This window comes from Diplotaxodon limnothrissa, linkage group LG5 (assembly GCF_057381915.1).
Source record: "Diplotaxodon limnothrissa isolate DT_005_m linkage group LG5, D_limnothrissa_male_GT1.1, whole genome shotgun sequence".
NCBI classification, from domain to species: Eukaryota; Metazoa; Chordata; class Actinopteri; order Cichliformes; family Cichlidae; genus Diplotaxodon; species Diplotaxodon limnothrissa.
Window position 1 is genome coordinate 38754864 of NC_140600.1, and position 24425 is coordinate 38779288.

Genomic DNA, 24425 nt, shown 5'->3' on the forward strand with positions numbered 1-24425 from the left:
GTTATAATTGTTTTTTCAACATACTTGAACAACTGTCGTGTATTGGATGGATGGATTCTATCTGGTGCCCCCTGCTGGCCGCGTCCCGCACTGCAGTCTTTGTTTGCACCGCCTTCTACTACACTTCCTGGTTTTTTCAGGTGGATGTCACAGCGGCTGCCAAACGGTCTGTCAAACAAGTCTAAAGTTGGAGGACGGGAGAGGAGGATGAATTCAGTGATGAGAATACGGCAGCTGGAAGAAACGCGCGGTGTGTGTGGGGCCTGTATTGCAGAATGATGACCGGACGTTGTATTTTTGGCGGATATCAGGCAGCAGCGGCGGCAGCAGGGAGGCTGCTGTGAGGCGGAGGAGCGGGCTAAGTGTCCCTCTAGCTGCTGCTAGCCAGTTAGCGAGCGAGTTAGCATTAAGCGGTCTGCTACTGTTAGCATCGAGTGTCTGCTTTGAAACGTTGGCCAGCTCCCCCCGAGTTTGACTGCAGGCCAGAAGATCCAGAAGAGTCCGGTTCTCCTGAAGAGGACATCATGGACTACAAGGACAAAGTACAGATGAGGCATAACCCTCGCAGGTAAAGCTATGCTAAGAATGAAAACAGGCTTTTTGATGGCTGGCATCTCATTGATTTTATCAGTCTAACGGTAGCAGTCGGTGAAGTTTGTCAGTGGGGTGGCAATCTTCCGGCCAATTGGTATCTATTCAATGAGGCTGTAGCATTACATAACCGACTGTACGATAAAACAGACATTAAGTTAAAACGACTTTAAAGCTTCTCCATGTCCCCTGTAGTCTTCTTATGGGTAACTTTAATGGATCGTGCTGTCCTACATGTAGTTTATGTCTTAAAAGAGTCTGTTCTGATATGTTGTTCTTTCACAATATCCAGAAATTGTAACAAAAAGTCAAAAGTCAGTCTTACGATTCCTTAAGATCTTAAACGTTTCTCACCTAAGAAGCTGCAAACAGAACTTTTTTTTGTCTTAATTGATTAAATAAATAGTGGCCTGTCAGTACGACGCTATCCCAGCTCTTATTGCATTAACCAAGCCGCCTGTGTACACTTGATCTGCTGTGTCAAATCCTTGGGCTTGTCACCATCAAAGGCCCAGTGATCTAATTTAATGCCGTAAATCTCTTTGAAGATCTCGGATTATCTGCTTTAATCTCCAACAGGTTGTTACTGAATCAGCTCAGAGTCAATAAAACGCGCAGTAATTCTAACAGAAGAGCTGTGTGTGTGAAACTTCGTGTGAGTGTGTGGGGTGTCCACAGCACTGGGTTTGTGGCAGGTGGAAAGAATGATACAGGGGTTAGAAGAACACGTTTTAATGAAATGAGTGTGATTCATGCGGGGCTTTGTTGCTCCTGTGTGTGGCTGCTGTGTCTCTGCACCTGCAGATCTTTTATTTACACTGCAGATAACCTGATTCAGATATGAAGTTGTGAAATGTGTGATAGTGTGACTAGGCTTTTAAAAGGAAACGGGTATAATTGTATATGTGCAAAAATATATAGACAGGAGTGGCTTAATGTCCTGTTCAGTTAAAGTTGTAAATATAGGTAAAAATTGCTTTTCTCTGAGATTCTAAATTTAGATTAGTTTTAGTCATTATGTGTTTGGTGCTATGCCCATAAAACTTGTACCAATTCAATTGTATCCAAATTAAATGTTTTCCATCCACAATCCTTCGGCAGGTACTCGCGATATTAAATAAGCTATAAAATACCAAACACATATAAAATACAAGTCATAGTGGTGTAAACATTCTTCAAAACCACAGTTTAGTTAATGCGTTGGTTTCTCGAGATGAATAACAAAACACAGGAAAGTCTTGGTTGCCTGATCAGTTATTCATGACCAAAGAAAAAACCCTCCATTATGATGATGTATTTGCAGTTCACTCGTTTCCTGAGCTGTCCTTAAACGTCACAGCATTCACTTGTCTAGTTCCACTCGGGTATTAAGGTACAGGAAGTTAGAGCTTCGATGTGATATTCTGGCTGTTTGTATCAAAGTCTTAGTTTCTGTAGAATTACACCAATATAAAGCACATAAAAAAATTAACTGATCAGCCGAAAGTGACTAAAATCTATTGTATGGAAAACATATTTCAGGATGCTTTTGTTTTGGCCTTATACATCTCCTTTCTTTACCTTTGTCCCTCTCTTGTGCCAAACAAGTTCAGATTCGCTCCCTATTAAGCTGTGGCACGTTTTGTTCAGTTTGTTTGAATTATAATTAAAGTTCAGGGAAAGCAGTGCATCTTTTCTTATTTGAAATGTAACAAATCTACAATTTTTCTAAAGCCTGAGTAATCGTGTTAAATAGCATCAGCCAAAATAACTGATTGTTTTCCATTATTGAGCAGCTTTAGAGACATTTTCACCATGAAACACCATAAATGCTAAAAATAAAAAAGAGAAGAAGAATAATGAAAACTAAACAACAAACTCTTCATTAAAAATGCATCCTGTTTTTTTTTCTTTCCTCGCTGTCATCACTCTGTATGTTGATGTTGAGCAGCTCATAACAGACGTGAACTTGTTTGTTGTGGGAACTGGTTTGTGAGCTCAGCGTGTTTGACAGTAGGAACTGAGAGGTTCCTATTATCCCCTCTTATCAGGAGGATGCTGGTAAAACTCGCCGCTCTTATGTTATCATTTTAACTCACTCATCCACTGTTTCCTCATTGCGTTGACGTAACGCAGGACTTTTGTGTTGGTTTCATCCCTTGTTATTGCAAGACTGGGTTAGACTTTGTGTTCAAATATAAAATCATGTTTGTATATCCTGATGTATTTCATTGTCACCCTCAGGTGTGTGGGGGAGTCACAGTCGTGCTCTTTTAAATGAATTATTAAATAAATACTTTTATGGGGCCTTCCTCTGCAAATACCGTAATAAGCAAGTACTTTGTGCAGATCAGTAACAGGCTAACAAAATCCACTGTTGCTGTACTGAGTTTGTCGTCCTGTGGATGGACTCCACAGTCTTGCCCTGCAGCTGCTGATGATAGTCGTCGTTTGCTCTGCGAGCTCAGTGCGGTGGTACATGAGTCTGTTCTCCACCTGTAACCTGGATAAAGAGACCCTGTAGAAGCAGCTGAATGACACTAAGGTGTGGTACAATAACAACCTGCCGAGAGGAAGTCAAGAGATGGGAAGGACCTAGCGTGTTAGGAGTGATGGGTCTTTCAAAATAAAAGTGCAAGGATGAGTTGTTTGTTCATTTTAGGATATAAAAAATGACTTGGTATATTATTTTTAGGGTTTTATGTTGCTTTTACTTTATTTTCATCGTCTCCTGAAGCAGATCACCTAAACCCATCCAGTCTAATATTTTCTTAGCTGCTTATCCAGTTTGCAGTTGCAGGGAGGCTGGTGGCTGGCAGACTAGGGGTGGGCGATATAAACGATATACGATAGAAACGATAGAAATTTGGCCAACGATAGAGATTTTGACTATATCGCTCTATCGCGATAGCGCATGTTGATGATGTCATCAAGCTGCACCTGTTTTGGTCGAAAGCATCGCAGAACCATTATCATCTGCAAATTATGCCGGGCGACAGTCATAGCAAAGAGATGAAGCACTTTTGAAATATGGGGAAATCCAAAAACTGCGCTTCCTCCACTTCTGTACCATTGATTCATTAATGTTGAATTCTCTGGCAGCTGCTCTATTCCCATGTTATTGCAGTATATTAATGACTAACCTCGTATTGTGGATGAATAATCTCAGTTGTTCTCCTGACTGAAGTTTGGCCCGTGTATAGCATCAGCGAAGCTCCTCACTACGGCAGTAGTGGTGGTAAATTTGATTCTTTTTACTGAATTGAGTTTTAATGAGTCACTCACCAAAGTGAATCGGGTTTTTTGAGTCATTTGATTCACTGAGTCAGTCGACCAGAGAGTGCAAAAATGTACATTTTCACTCAAACTTAATTTGTTTCTCTTTTCATGTAAATCCTACTGCTAAGATGAATGATTCTAAAAGAAAACAACTATTTTATAGAGCAAAAAAGAGCAAAAACATTTCTAAAATTAAGCAATTTCCTATCAAAATTGCTTAATAAACATTTATTATGTTTATTTTTATTTTATTAGTATTTTCCTTAAATGTGTCAAATATATATTTTCTCATCTAAATGTCCACTGAGCTGTGAGCCAGGGGGCGGTAATGCGCCTTAACATTGGTTGCCAACCAAGAAAAAATGAAGCTGTGAGCCAGGAGGGAGGGGTGAGTAGCTCAAATGTGCTGTTAGCATGTTAGCAGAGCGATGCTACTGTGAACCGTGGAGCTATTGTCTTGATGTGAGCTTCTACTCAGGGTTTTTTCTTCCAGTTCAGAGCAGAAACGTTTTTGTTGAGATACTGGATGTTGTGTTTTTCTCCACAGTTGTAATTATAAGCTAGATATATTGCTTCTAACAGCAACAGGGATGAGTCAGTGAGTCAGTTGGGCTTGTGAATCATGATTCTCGAGTATTGAACGATTCGTTCATGATTCGCGCATCACTATACGGCAGTAATGCTCCGACAATCCATCAAGCAGTGTGGCTTACCAAAGTTGTACTAAAACATTTTTTAACAGATTTCTGCACCCCCAAATTGGTTAGAGGTCAGTAAGCACAACCAGAATTCATACATAAGGCACACTCTCGATTTTTGAGAAAATTAAAGGATTTTAAGTGCGCCTTATAGTGTGGAAAATACGTTATACAGAAGAAAAGAATATATCTTGATATATATCGTTACTAGGGCTGCCACAAACAATTATTTTGATAGTCGACTAGTCACCGATTATTTTTGCGATTAGTCGACTAATCAGATCATCATCCATTGGACGTACAGCTTATTGCACCAGCAGCATCTGATCTGCTCTTATATAACTATCATTAGCTTACAGCTTTAAGTGTTTAAGGTCTGTGCTAACTAAAAATAAAGACAAGATGATAGTTTATTAAATTTTAATGAAATCTGCAGATTGTTTCGGTGGAGTTTAATAAACTCCTTGCTATCTAAAATATAACAGGACACCGGAGTAAATTCTCGAGCATCTCACACTTCTGATAATCAGCTGTCTGCTTGACGTTTATTCAGCTGTGTAAAAACTATAACTTTAATCTCAGCCAAACCGATTTACTCAGGAACAAATAAAATAGTGGGTAACAGACGTCTCCGAAAACGTCGGAGCGCTTTTGAAAATATGTGGTGTCCTGATAAACTGAGCAGAGGAAATAGATTTTATAAGTAATGATTGGAACAATACTGGTCCATGTAGATGTAAAAAGCTACAGTCCTGTTTCATTCCTATGCTTAAAAAGACCTGGCACCATGTTTTTAATGCTCATCAAATATAGTTGGGGAAGCAGGTCCTACTGTGTGTGTCTAGTTTCGGGTAGACTTTAAAAAGGGTCTTTAAAAGAAACGTAGCACTTTTTAGACACAAATATTAGTGTTATGCTTTTAAATTAACACTGTCCAGTAATGTTACTGATGGGTACGATGATACATTTCATATTTTATACTTAAGTATATGTATATTAATACATATACTTACTGAATATACAGAGTAGACTCCAGGGTTGGGCGAAATGTAAAAATTTTCCAACCGGCAGTCTCAGTAAGAATACCAGCAAATATCTGCCTGAGCCTGACGTGGCCCCAAATGACAGGAGACAGGCTGTATGTGACTTCCACCGAGCAGCGGGTCGGCCACATGTGGTCTAAATGTCAAAACACACATTTGACATCTGGCACACACGAGGCAGACGTGTGACGGAGTTGTGGCTGACAGATTAGAGGGAACATTTGGGCCAAATACATTCACCCCTGTTTAACATTGCTTTGATCAATTTGATACACGTTGAGTTTTAATAAAAAAAAGTTTTCATTGTTTTTAACGGTGTCTGTTATTCATGTTATTAATATGTAATGTCTGCTGGTATTTGTTAGCATCCTCTTATTTGTGGGATACTTGGGATAAAACTTTCACTCGTGTGTGAAAGTTTTCATTAATCACCATCACAGCTGCTTGCCAGCCGCTTTAAAAAAATGTAAACACAAGGTTTTCTTTCTCAGTGTTTTAATAAATATGGAAGAATATTATAAGCAGACGTTGGTAGTGAACAAATCAGTCTGATCAGTCGGACTGTGACTGAATTTCTAGAGGAAAAATAGACATAGTTGAAGCATATACAAGGAAAGGAGATTTTAGGTTAAAAGATTTTAAATTTAGGAACAGGAGTCCAGGTCTTTTGGCCTCAGCAGATCCACACATGCGTTTTTAGAAGTTCACTTGAAAAGCAGATCATGGGCTGCTGTGGTAGATTAGCATCTCAATGATTTGCTCTCACTCTCTCTTTTGTGGCTTGACGCTGATACACTGGACAGCTTGGCTTACTGAGCTGTGCTGGGCAGTGTGAGGTAGAAAATGTGGTTTGCTGGCTTTAGAGAGGCACAGACTCACAAATCAGGCTGCCTGAGACACCAAGAGAAAGACCGGCTCTCAGCGTTCAGTATGTTCTTAAAGAGATGTTCTCTGTGTTGTAAAGACTTCTCTGCCATCTCTGCTGTTTTGTTTTTGGATTTTATTCTTATAAAAAAAATCTTGTATGATGTTTTTTGAGCTCAGACTAGGGCTGAACGATTATGGAAAATAATCTAATTGCGATTTTTTTTGCCCCAATATTGCGATTGCGATGCAATATGCGATTATTTTTTAAGGTCTTTGTCTTCTGTATTATTAAACAAAGACAAGCAATACATCATATAGTATGGCCAATACTATATTACATTAATTTTAAACTGTTCTTTCCTGGAAGACAGACCTCTGTTATGATGACATGAGGTGATGCATGAATTGATGACTGACATTTTTATTTAACTATAAACATACACAATAGTTTATTTTTAGCTTACAAACATCTGAGCATAAAGTGCTGACAAGGAACCCTGGTGTAAACATTAAAATGAAAGTCAGTACAATGTGCAGATTGCAGAAATATACATAAACAAAATCAGTGGCTTTACCACACTCAGTTTTTCGACATCTGTGAACTACTAGACAGTCATTCAATTAAAAAATAATATTAAATAAATAAAACTAATAAATAAAAAATACACACATCTTACTGATCTCTGCAGTCAGTAACATTACACATAAAGTGCAAACATAATAGCAATTGTATAAACACACACACAAACACGCCTTTAAAATTTAAAGGCGTGAAATTGGACGGTCTAGTTCTGATTAGCGTCACCGCTGTCTCGGTGGAGTTTAATAAACTCGGCCGTCTGCTTCTTGCTATCTAAAATATAACCAGACACTGGCGTAAATTCTCGACTGTCTCATACTTCTGTTTAATAAGTTTTCTGTTTGACGTTTAGTCAGCTGTGTGAAAACCAAGGAGGAACCCACCCGGGGGATTAATAAAGTTTTATTTTATCTAATCTAATAACTTTAATCTCAGCCAAACCGATTTACTCACGAACAAACAAAACACTGAAAAAAGCCCAACAATAACATTTTTAGGTTGTCTAAGTGACTTATATATTACGTTTAACCCGAGCAGCGAAACTCCGCGGTGATCTGAAAATGATGTGCCGGGAGTTGTGCCGTTCTCGGCCGCATCAGTAACCCTCGAGCTCCCGGCTAGCTGTCGAGCTGGTGGGTAGCAGACGCCTCTGAAAACGTCGAAGCACTTTTGCAAATATGGGATATCTTGATAAACCGAGCAGATATTTGATGTTTACACAACTACTTTCTCGCCTGAAAATATTTTAAAAGTTTATTTTGTGACCCAGAAAGATTAGTATGAGTAATTTTAAAACTTAGTAGCGGCCGCCATTGCTGGAAACTGGAGTTTGGCTGGGCCGCGCTATGAATTCTGGGATATGGTAGTAATTTGGACAGCCTTCGGCGCGTCGCTGTGACGTAATCGGTCTACAAATGCGGCCTCAGGAGGATGCAGCCCATGAATTTGGACATGTCCAGAGTATAATCACAGCCTTTGCGGTTAGAAAATTGCACTTGATCATGTCGCGATATTATCGCAAATGCGATATATCGTTCAGCCCTAGCTCAGACCATAAAAATCATTTCCACACTTCTGATCTGCTCCAGACTTCTTCTGATCACACGTCACACGTCCTTATCTTTGCATAAAGTTTGTCGGTCAGGTTTTTGTGTAATCCCACTGATGAATGCACACTTATAAAAAGGGCAATAAAACACATCTCTGTTTACTCTGTAGATGCAATAACAGTCACCATTTGTAATATCAGGCCTCACAATTCAAACTAGAGCAGATTAAAATGGAAATAGTCCTCATGTGTTCATATCTGAGTGCTGTGTTGGGCCGAGCGTTTGAAATCGGTCAGTGTTATTTGTGGCTAAAGAAATAAGATAAACCTTTTTGTTTAGAGTCGCTAAGAGGCTCAAACTGCACTAACCCCTACTAGTGTTATTTATTATTAATTATTTATTTATACTTGAATGTTTATTTCTACAGAGATAAGCATGCAGTATGACCCTGGAACAACACACAGCATTTATTGCTTTGGCTTTGCAGTGTCCCTCAGACGTCAATAATAATCATTAAATACTATAAATACTAATCCACATACTCAGAACACAAAATTTAGACAAACACAAGTCAAATACAACGAGAGAGGAGGCAGCAGATTATTCAGGATATGACTCGGCTGGATCTTTGGTCAGTTGTTTTTAGAATAAATGAGACCTGCTCTCACTGAGTTGGATTTAAATTCTCTCACAGAAGTGTAAATACAGTCCAGGTAAGTTCAGGTATACGCTTGAAGTCTCAGCACAGCAGCCAGCTACAGTTTTTTCCCTGTTATTACTCAGCAGTAAAGTAATCATAGTTTATTTGCCCAAGCAGAAGCTGCCACTCTGTTTTACAGCTGCTGTGATTCAGAGTCTCGGAGTCAAGGCCATCATTATTACTTAAATCATAACATTCCCAACAGCTTCTAGTTAATAGAAAAGATTCTGAGTCGAAAACGATCTACTGCTAACCGATGTTGCTCCACTATTTTGTGCTTTTTTTTCTAATAATATTAATAAAAAGAACCGACCTGTTCAAGAGTCTTTTACACTTCCCTTACTGTACTAAGTACTTGTAGAAAAAGTAACTTGTTACAGAACTTGATCTGTTTAATTGCCTCTTAACAATCTAGAAATAAACTTTTCATGTCTCCACAAATAACTAGAAAATCTATAATCTTAGAGTAACAAAGACTCTTTGTCATAATTATATCAGGTCAAACAAGATAGTCACTCCTCAGGCTCGTTGAACATCAGTAATCTACTTTGTTGTATATAAAGTATAAATTGTGGAGAGAGAGAGAGAGAGAGGATTGATTGATTGGGGGTGCAACAATACACAAAATTCACGGTATTTTGTCGATACAAAAAAATGTTTAATTTGTCATTTATTTAAGTTATAAATATATATTTTAACTCAGAAGTACAGTTTTTAAATTTAATGTTGTTGAAACAACAAAGTAGTAAAAAAAAATCTATCTGATTGAGGAATCACTCATCTTTATTACAGAGAAATGGCTCTTTCCAAAATAAAAGCTATACTATACGCTTCTTCTGGGCTATATTCTCAGCAGCATATTAAACATATTAAAGTTTGTAGCATGCGTGCTTGTTGTTTTTGTCTGCTTCCACTTGTCTTTGCACTAGGATGATGTCGGTGTAAATGTGCAGTCATATTCGTTGTGTTCCCTCTAGTGCTGTCAGCGTTAATCTGAAATGACGTTAACGCCACAACAAATCTCCGTTAACGAGCTACCGCACGATCGCCCCGTGTATGGGGCTGGACGGCATCAACACCTTAACGAGCTAACTGCGCTTATGCACTAGCTCCCACCCATGTAATTGAGCATTGCGTGGCACATCCAACATACTGTTTTACTTTAGTCCATGACGCGCTTACCTTCAGGGTCATACTTCACATGAAGACCAAAATAGTTCCAAAGGCCAGATCTGAATGAGGGTGGGGGAGGTTCAATTTGCCATGTTGCAACGAGCTTAGCTTCTGTCTTGCTAGCTTGCGCTGCGCTCAGTGGATCTGCGCTCGACAGTGCAGCCTAGGCGGAGTAGTCGAACGCAGATCCACTGAGCGCTCAACACAGACAGCATCGTCAGAAGAAAAGTTGATAAAATAAATAAATAATTTTGTATTGTTCGATACATATGTGTACCGAAATGAAAGCACTGTATCGAACAGTTCAATATCAAATTGATATTGAACTGTTCGATACAGTGGTATTATCAATACGAGTATTGTTGCACCCCTAATATGTAGGTGTATTCATCTGCTTATCAGCAGGAGTTCAAAGTGACCCTGTTTTTGTAAATTAATGCCAATTTTAAAAAAAAATTAAGTGACCACATTTCATACTAAAGCTTGCATGTCTGGGTGTTCCCTTTATAATATCGTGATCATATTAGCATTACTTAGCCTAACTGTAGAAGTAATGCTATTATAACATAGTATTGCATTTTTATTTTATTCCCATGGACTTGTGAGCAGAGGACCTTCAGTTATCCTAAAAAAATATCTCATCACAAGCTGCATCTGGGACATGTTGCATCTATTTTTGTTTGCGTAGAGATATTTTTGTCTCTTCAGTTCAAAGGTTGTGGAGATATTTTAATGTTTCAGGAGAGAATGAACGTGATCAGCACTCAGAAGAAGGCTGAATTCAGTAATAAAGTCTTCTCTCAGATTACACACATGCTTTTGTTGGAAGGAAAAAAATGTATTTACTGTTTTCATTACTGCATAAAATGTTGGCCTTGAAATGTTAAGCTTTTAACATTTTTTTATCTTGAGGGTGGAAAATGGAACAAAAAATAATAATAATAAAGATCCTGCACCAAATGAATGCGTTTACAATTGTTTTTTTGTTTTTTTTTACTTTCAGGTGTTAATTACTGGCACGCTCTGCAATATTTTTTTAATGTGAAAGTGCCAGAGTGTCAGTTTAGGTCAGCAGGAGTTGTCCTAAAGTGCTTTAGAGGCATGTAGTGTACAAAAGCTGTGATCGTGTGCTGCAAACGATGAGACAAATAACCAAAAACCACGAACAAAAATCCTGAAAATTGTTCTTTCTGTCACTGCAGACAGCTGAAGAAGCTGAGCGAGGACAGTCTCACCAAGCAGCCAGAGGAAGTCTTTGATGTCCTGGAGAAGCTGGGTGAAGGGTGAGTCATGTAGCCGTACAGTCTGAGGCTCACCTCGGTCCTGACAGGAGCAAAGTTTCACTTTGCCTGTATTTATGTGTCATCCTGGACTGTGTTAGTCATCCTGGTCCTCTCCGTATCTCTGTCCTTCTTTCTGCTTCATTTCATCTCTGTTCCTGTCAGACTTCAGGCTCCGCCCTCCTCTGTTGCCTGTCAACATTGAGAAACAGGATATGAAGAGGCAATGTGCTTCCTGTTCCGAGCGGTTGATTGACTCCTCGCCTGCACGCGTCATAGCTGATTCCAGACATTTCTTAATGATCCTGCAATTAATCAGAGTCATTTGGTGCTGCTCGACTTTTGCAATAAAGACGTCTTATTAGTAACGCTGGCTTTAATGAAACTATTTTTTTCATACCCGTTTTCTTTCATGCTCATATCACAGCTTTTTCTCACTCTTGCTTCATCTGTCAAAGTGAGAAAAACTGTTGGTGGGAAAGTAATGAAATAAATTGAATAGTACACTGATGTTTACTATTGACATCAGTCACTAATTAATGTGTCTGTGAAGTCTTTCCACTGCAGGAACTCGCAGACAGTTTTTGGGAGGCCACACCTTTAAGTGTGGGAACCCCCCCGAGGGCTATTTTCAGTGGAGAAAGAGAAGAAGGACCTCTTCTTAGACGGTTACTTGAATTTTGGTTTCCAGCGATTGTGAAAACAAAATAATCAGGATAAAAGGTTCACAGTTTCTATTCAGTTTTGCTACAACCCTCTCATATTTTTCCAATGTTAGAAATGAAGCCCACCGCTCTCCTATACAGAGGCGTGCTTTTCACTTGCTGTCTAGTTAAGCGCAGTACAAGATGACTGAAAGAAAGAGTTTATCTAGGGAAAGAAAAAGTTACAAGGTTTCTGAAGGAAGACCTGTGGAAAGATCGTTAACAGGTGCGTTTGTCTCTAGATCGCTCAGCGTCTTTCACCTCAGAGCTGAGTGAGTTCCAGTAATACGGTTGGAAAAGCAGGAAAAAGAGGATTTGTTGCTTCTTAGCACGTTACAGCTATTCACAGATCAATATTAATAAAGCACAGATTAGCTTTGACTATTTTCCATCCACTGTTGGATCCTTAACTCAGGATTCGTGGGGCTCCTCTGACTTTCCGAGTTGGAAATCCAGCTTGAGGGATCGTTCCATTTTTAAAAACCCGACTGGGAACTCGGACATTATGACTTATATAGGGCCGCTGTTGCCCACCTGCTGGCTGTCATGCAGGTCCTCCGAGGCACCTGAGCTCACAGCTTCTGCTTTTTTACTGCTTTGTGCACCTTCACACATCCTGCTGTAAAGGCCAGCACGGACAGACGAGCATCCCTTAGACTGAAAAAGAAAAAGGCTTCTCTCCTTTTTCAGTAAATGTAATCTGTTAAAATGAAGTTTATAAGTTCAGTAACTGTCTGTGTTTACGTTGATGAAAATCATTTAAATTCTGTTATAATCGAGCAGCCTCACCAACTCTTGGGTGTGGCTCGATACTGTTTGGTTAAACTTGGAGATAACAACTATCTGCTCATTGATCTCAGTCATTAACAGCCGAAAGAACATGTTAAGCCTCTCTTTGTGTTCCTGCAGGTCTTACGGCTGCGTATTTAAGGCTCATTATAAAGAAACTGGGGAGATCGTAGCCATCAAACAAGTTCCTGTGGAGTCTGATCTGCAAGAGATCATCAAGGAGATCTCCATCATGCAGCAGTGTAACAGGTACATGCGTTACTGAACTCGATCCGTGCCATGAAACATAAGAAAAACCCAAAGGCAGTAAGAGCATCACTGGTGTGACTTGGTGTTTTGTGTGGTCAGCGTTTTGCCGCTCATCTTTTGCACACGTCCTTCCGCCATGTAATTACACACGACCTCAAACTGGATTTAAAAAAAGTCCCCCGTAAGAGAAGTGTGGGCGTAGATGTTTGGTTAAATTGCTGAAAAGCAGTGAAGCAGATACTCGAAACATTTACAGTAAGTGATTTCAGCCTCTGCGGAAACATTTAGAAAGTTTCATTAAGTTTTTCTGGGGGGGCTTTCCCATAAGGTGACAGCCCCACCTCCACACCAACTGACTGTTATATAATTCTCCAGGGGAAACACATTATTATGGTCTGTTTCTCACTGGGAAGTGTACCAGACCTGCAGAGTCTGTCATATAAAAGTGTTTACTGAGGTTTTTCATTCATTGCTGCAGCAGCTATAAATAGACAAAGTACCAGCAGTTCCAGAGTGTTCTTCAAACGTGAGCGACACTTTCACTTTGACTCACAAACCTCATCAGGGCCTGGGGATGCTGTACTACTGCACTCTGTCTGCTGATCTGCAGATAATACAAACTGTGATTTCCACTAGAAAAATAGTGAGATCAGTAAAGTATTACATGTAGTAACAAAATAACTATTACAATATTTCATCAACCTCAGAGGTTCTGTGGTAGTTTTAGTCCATTGTGAGTTAGCACAACACTAAACACTTTGAAACAATAATAACTAAACTTGAACAAACACTCTGAAACTAACCACAGATGTCTGTAAATTCACTTCACCCCTGTGTGATTGCACCACAACTCAGACGTGAGCTGGCCGTTTCATAAGGTCACATAAGGTCTCCTGCTAATGTTGAGCTCAACTTTAGGAAATACGTTTCATCAGGGAGAGAATCGTAGCCTGACTGAGCATAAAAGCAACACATTGAATCTCAAACATCCTGAAATAAATGGATGAATGTGGTCTGACTCACCCATGTCCCTGTGTTCAGTCCCCACGTGGTGCGCTACTACGGCAGCTACTTCAAAAACACAGACCTGTGGATCGTCATGGAATATTGTGGCGCTGGGTCCGTATCGGATATCATCCGAATACGTAACAAGACGGTAATGTAACACCCAGACACACACACGCACACACTCACTCACACACTCACTCACATGTAGTTTGCATGGAGCACAGCGTGTGTGTAAGGCTTCTGCACGACTTCAAGGTTTTCGATAAATGAATGTTAGTCTGATGCATCTCTACGGTTTCAGTTTAAGAATATTTAGATGTGCCTCCTCCACATCAGTGCTACGTCTTGTTTGAACATTGCTTTGCATACATGAATCTAATTAATGTTACTTGCGTTTGCCTTGTAGCTCAAAGAAGAGGAGATAGTCACCATCCTTCAGTCCACTCTGAAAGGTCTGGAGTATCTTCACTTCATGAGGAAGATCCACAGAGACATCAAAGCAGGCAACATCCTGCTGAACTCGGAGGGTCAGGCCAAACTGGCCGACTTTGGAGTTGCTGGACAGCTCACAGTAAGAGAAATCAATCTGCTATTGTAAATGCATATGATGTATGTTTGATGTGTTTTAAATGTTTTGTTATATCTGGTTTAATATAGAAAGAAAACACAATTAAACACCAGTAGCTGAATAAAGATGCTATCTGCCCTTTGAATGTTGTAGAAGCTTTAACCTTCTATGCTTTACTTTATGTTATTTTCTCTCCATCCTTCATCAGGACACGATGGCGAAACGAAACACTGTCATCGGCACGCCGTTCTGGATGGCTCCAGAAGTCATACAGGAGATCGGATATAACTGTGTGGCAGATATCTGGTCTCTGGGAATAACAGCTATAGAAATGGCTGAGGGCAAGCCACCCTACGCGGACATACACCCAATGAGGGTACGGATCGTGTTATAGTCCACAAATCACGTGTTTTTTACGAATACTTATTTTGAACAAATACTTGAAAAAATATTTGTATTCGGGAACAAGAAAAACTTTATATCAAAAAGCTGAGTTTCCTTATGAGACCGCAGTGCACGACCGGATGAGTGAATGGAAGAGGTGACTGACAGAGAGGCTCGGCTGAGTGAAAAAAGGCTGAACTGCGTCACTATTTTTGTTGAATATATTTCTTTGTACCTTAGCTGGGTTCCGGAGACAGTTTATAACTTTTGCGAAGATTGAGAGATTATTCCATTACGCTGCATTACTGACGACTGCAGTCAGTGCTCTCAATGGTAACTTTAACTCATGTTCGCTCTGTTTACGTAGCTTTGTTAGCTCGGTCATTTAAATATAGGCTGTTGACAGAGTAACATTAAAGTTTGGTTTAAAAGGTTAAAACGATGCTTGTGTAGTTGTGTCAAATTGTATGCACTTGTGGGAGTTATATGATACGTTTAAGTTACTATACCTAATTAACCTTAGCATAGCTTCCCGTCACGCATGAACTTAGCTGAAACTCCCCACATGCATTTGGGCAACAAAATAGAAAAGAGTGTGGCTGCTGCTGAGCCACCTCTTGGTCCTCCACCAGCCAAAACAACTTGATCAAGTTCTGTGTGGAAGCATTCAGTCAGTGCTGCAGATGAAACCAAAGTGATATGTAATGTGTGCAAAAGTCAGATCAGCAGAGGCACACATATCAAACATCTGTCAACATCTGTTATGCGTAATCACATGCACATAAAGCATCCTCTCCTGGCACTGTCTGCCAACCCCCCCACAAGCACCAATTCATCATCACAGCCATGTTCTGCCCCTGCAAGTCAGTTTCACTGTCTGTTCAGTCTCCTCCAACAGGACGGGTGGTGGTGGGTTCATAATGTTCATAATGGTATTTTATCAGTTGTTGGTTTGACCACTGATGAGGTAATGGCTGTTATGTTATTTTCTTTTCAATGACGTTCCTTGTTACATGTGCATTGCTGGATTTATGGAAAAACATCAACTAATATTGCATATCCATAATGATTATAAAGGATAGTGCAAGTATTCTTTAATTCTATTACGTTAATTAAAAGTATAACGCAAATTTTTTTGAATTTTACTTGAATACAAATACAAGTACAAATACTTTCCCCCCTCAACAAATACAAATACAGATACCAGCTGCTTTCTACATCTCTAGTAGAAAGCAGTGCAAGTGTGTTTGCACTGTGTGTGTAAGCCCCAAAAATGTTAGTATGTAAATAATAACAGCTGTATGTGTGTGTAAGAGAAGACAAAGAGAGGAAACGAAGGAGTGTGACATAAATTACTGTATTTAGCTGAACAGTGATGGCTAGCTGGTTTTGCCTTCAGTGTGCTGAACTGTTTCCTCTTCCAGGCCATCTTCATGATTCCCACAAACCCTCCCCCAACCTTTCGGAACCCGGATCTGTGGTCTCCGGGCTTCCGGGACTTTGTCAGCCAGTGTTTAGTGAAGAACCCAGAAAACAGAGCTACGGCCACACAGCTGTTACAGGTAACGAAGCAATCCTGTAACTGACAACAGACCGAGTGTCGTGGATGACCGTGTGATCAGAAAACATTCAAACCTTTAGATATCTTTAAATTAGATTTTTAATTATTAAAGCCACACTATGTAAATGAGGTAATAACTATTAAAAAAATGTGCTCATTTTTTAATCTGTTTATTATTTTTATTTCTGTTTTATTGTGTGACCTGCTCTTTAACTTTTTCAAATCAAATGTATTTTTATTTTAAATTTTTACATTTTTTTGATTTGATTTTTGAATATTTTCTTTTTTACATTAATGAGCTTTATTTTTTTGATATTGTCTTTTAGTGGACAGCTTCACTTAACCATTCATTTTATTTTGTTTTGTTGCTGGCTGGAATTTCAGTTTAATACATCATATTATAGTAGTATTTTTTACATAATCGTAGTATTTGCTGTAATATTTGCTATTGTGGTCATGCTTTAGCTTTCATGGATCATTTCTAATTGTAACTAATGTCAAAACCCATAAACGTTTGGTTTGAGCGTTACGTGTCTTTCTCCTCGACAGCATCCGTTTATTAAATCGGCCAAGCCCATTTCCATCCTCAGAGCTTTGATCACAGACGCCATGGAGATCAAACTGAAGAGACAGGAGGAAGAACAAAGAGAGCAGGATGCAGACGACGATGAGAATTCGGTACAGACTCAGCAACTTAAATATCAATAGGATAGCATTTACAGCTTTTAAGTTACTGCAACAAAAGAAGACGTTAACTTACGAGTGTTTTTGTATTTGACGAGCTTTTGATTTCTAACTTTCCAAAGCTAAACACAGCCTCATATTTATAAACATGTCCTTTCTGGATATTGTAATTGCCGTTGGAGAGCATTAAATCACGCTGCCCTCTGCCTCTGTGTTTCAGGATGAAGATGAGGTTGACCAGGGGACGATGGTTCGGGCAGGTACGGGTGACTCAGGAACCATCCGGGCTGCCGGTTCTTTAGGAAGTTCTCTTGGAAGCTCCGCAGGAACAATGATTGAACACGATGACACGGGAACCTTGCAGTCACAGCTGGGCACCATGGTCATCAACTCTAATGATGACGAGGACGATGATGATGACGAAGATGCTGGCACTATGAAAAGTAAGTCCCTCTAAACACATGACATGCGTGCTGAAGTGATCGATGAGGGCTGCAAAATCAACTAAATTCTGGCCTCTGATCGTAATCAAAGTTAACTTTATACAAAGTGTAGTAGTAGTAGTAGTAGTAGTAGTAGTAGTAGTAGTATAATAGTAGTAGTGTAGTAGTGTTGCTTCTCTGTGATTTTTGGCTTTGAGGAGCTGGTTGTCTCGCTGCAGAATGAATTGGAGATTAGTCGAGTGACTTCTCAGTGCTGAAATCTAAATATTTAAATTGGGTAAGTGTTTGCTCTGCACTCCTCAGTGTGTTTTTAGCTACAGTGAAATGTGCTCGTACATTTGTGGAGCTGTGCCTGATAAATGCAGTGATAAATTAGCTCTCAGTTTACTGGAAAACATGTAAGAGGAACCAGATGATGACGTGCTTTGGCATTATTTTTAAACAGACAGGATCAGCGTCACGTCATCCCTCTCTTTCATGCACTCAGGGTTAGAATAATAAGATCGAGAAATTCAGAACCGTGTTCATGGACATGCACTGTGTGATATTCTACCTCTGTGACAGGCCAGCGGGATTATGACAGAGAATTGAGTGAGCTGAACTATGTGTGCAAACAAAACCGAAATAAAAACAGAGATTTTAATGGCCACTTACAAAACTAAAGAAAACAAGCCTGAGCTTTGGTGCATGTTTACTGACACTGGGATATCTATCAGACAAATACCACACATTATAACTGAACCAACAATGAAACTAATAATGCCTTCAGGTATATGCATTGTTCTGCAGAACATGCAAAATGCTTGAAATTGAAACAAAAAGCTCAGAATATTCAAAGGCTGGAATGACTGCAGGTGCAACGCAGTCATTTTTTAGCCATAATATCCAAAGATGCAGCTGTAGTGTTTAATTTGTCCACGAGGGGGCAGACTGTGCCCGAGCTGTGAACCGACAGGTTCACTGTGTTGTGTGTGTTGGTGTTACTGAGGATGTTTCCTCCAGAGGCTTGAACTCTCGTACCACAGTGACTTTCCTCCTAATTCTGGGTGTGTCCGTTAATTCCTAAATTACAAGCACGAACTTGCTGCTGGTGAACTCGGGCGGGATGTGTGTCAGCAGAGGCCTCGAATAGTAACAGCAGAGTTTGTTCCATGTTTGATTTATACACCAGTGATTTTTCTAATGGCTCAGTGTGTGTGATGTTAGCAGCAGTGATGTCCTGAACACTAACACTTTGTATGGTCACGTGTGATTCTGGGTAATGTAGTTCTGCTTTATTTCTTGTCTCTTTATATAACCTGTGAAAATATATGAGAGACACGTGGCACTCAGATAACCACGAGTAGAAGTAGAAGAATTATGTAGTGCGATTCTTGGCAGTTGGCCCACCTCTGCATCCAGGGAGCCAATCAACAGCCAGTTGTGTGGCTGCAGGAGAGGTTTTATTACAGCTTCAGCTGTGTGGTGGCAGGTATATCTATTGTTTTATTGGGCCAGTCAATGTAGGTAAATGTATTTATATTTTATTCCCGGCAATCTATTCAGAATATTCATTAGCTTCCTGTTTGTGCAGTCCTCTGGTGGGAGGAGGCATGGGCATTAATCATGTGGATGCTCTGGATTGATCTGTTTAGGCGAAATTATGTGAAGCTGCGTGTTTAATAAATGTGTAACTTTTAGGGGAAAATCACAAATTTTTCTCTTCTTGTCTGATTTGACTGATTCTGTATGTTTTTGTTTCAGTTACCTTTGAAGTAAACCTTAAGCCATTCAAGCATTGCCTGTGCGCTCCCCCAAAAGCTTTGCTATAACCTTTAATTGACATAACCTGAGGGACCAGACTCAGTTCACCTGAGAGAAACAAAACCAGAGGGCAAAGAGTTAGAACAAAAAGATGAATAAGATCAGACCTGCTGGAGTGTCTTTCAGGGATGTGTTGGTGCTGCATCGGTCTGTTGGCGTCTGTCGACTGTGTGGGAGCTGAAGCGTTGGCTGTATTTGGTGCTTTGGAACAGATTCTCAATAAGAGTTGGACTGAGTTGATCAGTGCTGGCGGTCTGTGGGCGTGTTTTATGTTTGTTTTTATACGCAAAGAATTAACCCCAATGAGACACTGAGCACGCTGACGCTTGACGTGTGCGTGAGTGTATATTTGCTTTAGCTCTGCGTGACTCCAGTAATATGCAGCCAGAATACGCTCTGATGAAAATAAAGCTACTGTGGAGGTTCGTGGCCAAATATCACAACTCCTACACTTCATCTAATGAGAGTTACTTTCAAACCAGGGGAGCGCTGGCCACATTTACTACCACTGACACGAACCGGCAGCATTCAGGTGCTCACTGGACCAGTTTGCAATTCTCCAGTGCCCTGATGAGAAAAAAACCAAAGTAATCTGGAACCACCATCTGTGGAGAAATAGACCTTTTAGATTCAGATATACTCACATGAGCGACATACAACCCAAAGGCCAAAGCTAGTCTGTGAGCCATCTCAGTCCAGACTCTGACCTCCCACCACAGGAAAATAAATAAAAGGCAGTGTAATGTTGATGGATCTCAGGTTAAATGACTTTAATAGTTTTTATTTTGTGCATTTCACTGCTCTATAAAAGCCCAAACTCACTTACAGCAACTCATCTCTATCATCTCAGCTCATGTCTAGAGCAAAGACGACTACCAAATTAACATTATCTGTTTGCAAGAGTTAATGTGTGCAGTCGTTTCACAACAAGGAGGTCTTTGGTTTGAATCCCCTGGCCTGCCGTGGGCCTGTATATCTACATGGGGACTCTGACTCCCCCCCCCACTGTCATGCATGTTGGTGTTTCTAAATTGTCCATAGGTGTGAATGAAATTGGCCTCCAGGTGGAAGAAAATGGATGGACGAATAAGAGCGAGGGGCTGTTTGTGCAGAGAATTTAACTGTTCAAAAGGGAAATAGATTTTTACTGCTGGTATTTTTGCACAAGCTCAAGAAACTGGAACTGCTCTGACTGCCAACCACACGTAGTTACAGAAATAAACGGTCTATATTTGACCCGCACAGTAACGGCATGGTTGGCTGTTTCATCATAAACAACGCTGTCCACCACGTGCTGTTTACTATGACACCAGAAGTCGACTTTCAGGTGTAACTTGAATTATTTTGAGGGCTTAACTGTTGAAGACTTGGAGTAACAGGCTTTATTGGACTGACACACTGATGCTCACAGTCACTGTTAATGCAAGACACCACACTCTCATATGAGACCAGATGTACAGACGTACACTGCCACAACGCCACTGTGAATGTATTGAGTCTCCATCACACATGCTCACACACACACACACACACACACACACACACACACACACACACTGTGTGTCTCCGGTCAGACGTCCTGATATCAGGTTAGTATGGATCTCCACAGGCAGCGGTTTAAACTGCATTAACACTGGAACATTTCGAATTCATAATTGCATTACAACTCCAGTGTCCTTCAGTTGTGTGTTTGTGTGTGTGCGTGCGCGAGTGTGCCTTTTTCTCTTGTCTTTAATGTGCTCCTCAGAGGGTGCCTGTGTGTGTCCCAAGCTAATGACTGTGGTCTGATGCTGAAGGGGCCCTGAAGATCAAGATGAGATATTAGATCAGTTATTGATCCTCCCTAATGCTACTGAAAAATAAAAGGAATTTTAATTTGCAGTGATTAGCCCTTAACTGTGTCTGACTAGAATCCGGATTAGAAACTCATCTCCTGAAAACTGTACGGGACAGAAAACCTCGTAGAGTTTCAGCCAGATCTACATTTAAATGGATAAACGGGTAGAAATATTGCAATTTTTACGATCTAACTTTGTAGTTAGATCGTAAATTTAAAATTTTCAAAATTATTTTGGGATTAAAACTAAACAAAAGAATCAAATATTTGATATGATACGACATAGAACAACAAGAGTCATTACTGCCCTCCAGGTGGACTTAAAGGAACACAATTGGAATGAGGTTTTTGCAAATGAAGATTCAAATAGTGCATATGATGCATTCTTATCAACTGTAATTTCACTATATGAAAAACATTGTCCTTTAATGAAAATCACTAGAAAGCATCACAGATCAAATAAGCCATGGATCACAAAGGGGATAGAAGATGCATGTAAAAAGAAAAATAATCTATATAAGAGATTCATAAAACAGAGGACAAAAGATGCTGAAATAAAGTACAAGTTATATAAAAATAGATTAGTAAATATTATAAGAACAAGTAAGAAAGAATATTACCACAAATTATTGGAGTAGAAGTAACACACAAGAAACATGGAGGATATTAAACAGTATAATCAAAAAGGGCTCAAAAAATAAGAATTATCCAGGTTATTTTAAAAAAGATAAAGATATTGTGCTTGATAAAACTAAAGACATTGCAAATGAATTTAATGATTTTTTTGTAAATGTTGGCTTTAATTTAGCAAAAGAAATTCCAGAGTCAAGAAATAATAACGACTTAATATAGACTTAATAAATATATTGAGAAGCATAATCTCCTAAGTGATAACCAATATGGCTTTAGAGTGAAAAGGTCCACTTCGATGGCAGTGATGGAACTTGTAGAAGGGATATCTAATGCTATAGATAATAAGGAATATACTGTTGGTGTTTTTATAGACTTAAAAAGGGTGTTTGATACAATTGATCTATATTAATGAATAAACTAGAGAGATATGGCATAAGAGGGTTAGCATACAAGTGGATGAAAAGTTACCTGGATGAAAGATATCAATATGTCGAATTCAATAATGTAAAATCTAAGCAGTTGAAGGTAACTTGTGTTCCTCAGGGCTCTGTGCTGGGCCCTAAATTATTTATATTATATATAAATGACATATCTAGTGTTTCCAAACTGTTAATATGTGTATTGTTTGCTGATGATACCACTCTGTATTGCTCAGGTAAAAACCTAGAACAGCTTCTGACTACAGCGGAAAAGGAGTTAAATATATTAAAAAACTGGTTTGATGTAAATAAGTTATCATTAAATATAAAGAAAACAAAATGATTATTTTTGGCACTAGACAAATGAAAAATGTATCTAAAATAAGGGTTAATGGAATTGAAATTGAAAGAGTGTACGAAAATAAATTTCTTGGCGTGATAATTGATGATAAGCTGAGTTGGAAGTCTCATATAAACCATGTGAAAACAAAAATGTCAAAAACCATCGATATTCTCTATAAAACAAAGCATGTCCTGAACAAAAAATCATTATACACACTTTATTGTACTCTGTTGCTTCCATATATGACTTACTGTCTGGAGATATGGGCTAATGCATATAAAACGAACACTCTTCATATTTTCAAGTTACAAAAAAGAGCTATAAGAATTATAAACCAATCAAACTATATAGAACCAACTAACATTTTGTTTATTAATCTGAATACCCTGAAATTTTATGATTTAGTTGAATATAAAATGGCACAGATAATTATAAAGCACAAAATAACTTGCTTTGCCCCAGTACTCAGAAGCTGTTCAAAGTCAGAGAGAGTCAATATGACTTAAGGGGAACAGATTTCTTTAAAAAAAAAAAACAAGATAAGGACAAATATAAAGCAGAGATGTGTTTCTGTTAGAGGAGTTAACCTGTGGAATAGTTATGACAGTGATTTAAAAAGGTGGAGTTCATTTTCCTTGTTTAAAAACATGTTTAAAAATAGAGTATTAGAAAAATATATAAATCAAGAATGAAAAGAGCAAAAAAACCAAAACTCTTGGTTCTTTTGCTTTGATGTAGTTACTTGTGTGATGGAAAGTTTTGGGTTTTTTTGTTTGTTTTTTTTCTTGTTTGTTTGTTTGTTTTGTTTTTGCTTTGTTTTAGTCTTTGCTTCGAGCCCTGAGGAGCTGCATGCAAAAAGATCTTTTGTTAAAAGGGTTGGCGTAATAAGCAAACGCTTCAGCCAATACCTTTTGATTAGCCTTGTCTCATGCTTTCTTGCTTTGTGGTAGATCTTTGTTCTGTCTTCACTGAGATATTTGAATGCTAATCAATAAAAAATCTAATCAATAACTTGACAAAATCTGACCCAGAAGAGGAGTTTGGTGGACAAAGGTCACACAAATTGTATAATATTGAGATAAAATGATAAAGCCAAAGGTGAGATTCACTGAGCCGTTTTATTGTTCTGCAGAGACACTTTTCTGTCCATTATTCACATGGTAACTGAGGAGCAGGAGGAGACATTATTTCAGAGATTGTGTTTCAGATGTGATCAGATACTGAATTAGTGCATTAATCCCTGGCACTCATCTTGTAAGTGGTGATTATGGCCACATCTGTACACATAAAACCTCCCTGTTTTAGGAGCTCTTTGCAGGACCATCGATATTCGAAGTAGATTTAGTTGACAGACATTTCAATAAATTCCTCCCAAGTCTGCACTACAGTACAGGCAGAGATGATGTTGACTTTAAATTAGCTGGTTGGAGGAAGCATGCAAGTGCAACGCATTAATTGCAACTAATATTCTAACCACAGGCTCTGATTTTATGTCAGAAAGTAACCTTAATCTCCTTTGATATTTCTTAATGAGACAAGTATGAAGCTATAAAGATGTAGTCTGTGCTCTTCGACCATAACGCAGAGACACAAAATGGGAACATGTGGCAAGTTCTGACATTGGTCTCTTTCCCTCTGTCTCTCTCATGCAAACATGCAGAGTGGCTGGCAGTGTGATCTGAGACCGATTCAGGCTTTCCATTTGTCATCTGAAGTGGATGTAGTCTGCGCCATTAAATTATTTAAATAGAGTTTTCTAAC

At 39.2% G+C, this 24425-nt stretch overlaps 1 protein-coding gene across 1 annotated transcript in view; it reads left to right on the top strand.

Moving 5' to 3' along the window:
* Nucleotides 1-154: 154 nt before the first annotated feature.
* LOC146632853 (serine/threonine-protein kinase 4-like) overlaps nucleotides 155-24425 on the top strand; it is a 44539-nt gene continuing 20268 nt past the window's right edge. The window contains exons 1-9 of the mRNA XM_085353601.1: nucleotides 155-568; nucleotides 11162-11242; nucleotides 12853-12981; nucleotides 14023-14137; nucleotides 14396-14560; nucleotides 14766-14933; nucleotides 16366-16503; nucleotides 17052-17180; nucleotides 17407-17629. Of these exons, the coding sequence (XP_085209727.1) occupies nucleotides 525-568; nucleotides 11162-11242; nucleotides 12853-12981; nucleotides 14023-14137; nucleotides 14396-14560; nucleotides 14766-14933; nucleotides 16366-16503; nucleotides 17052-17180; nucleotides 17407-17629 (1192 nt within the window). The 5' untranslated portion in view covers nucleotides 155-524. The remainder of the gene's footprint in view (nucleotides 569-11161; nucleotides 11243-12852; nucleotides 12982-14022; nucleotides 14138-14395; nucleotides 14561-14765; nucleotides 14934-16365; nucleotides 16504-17051; nucleotides 17181-17406; nucleotides 17630-24425) is intronic.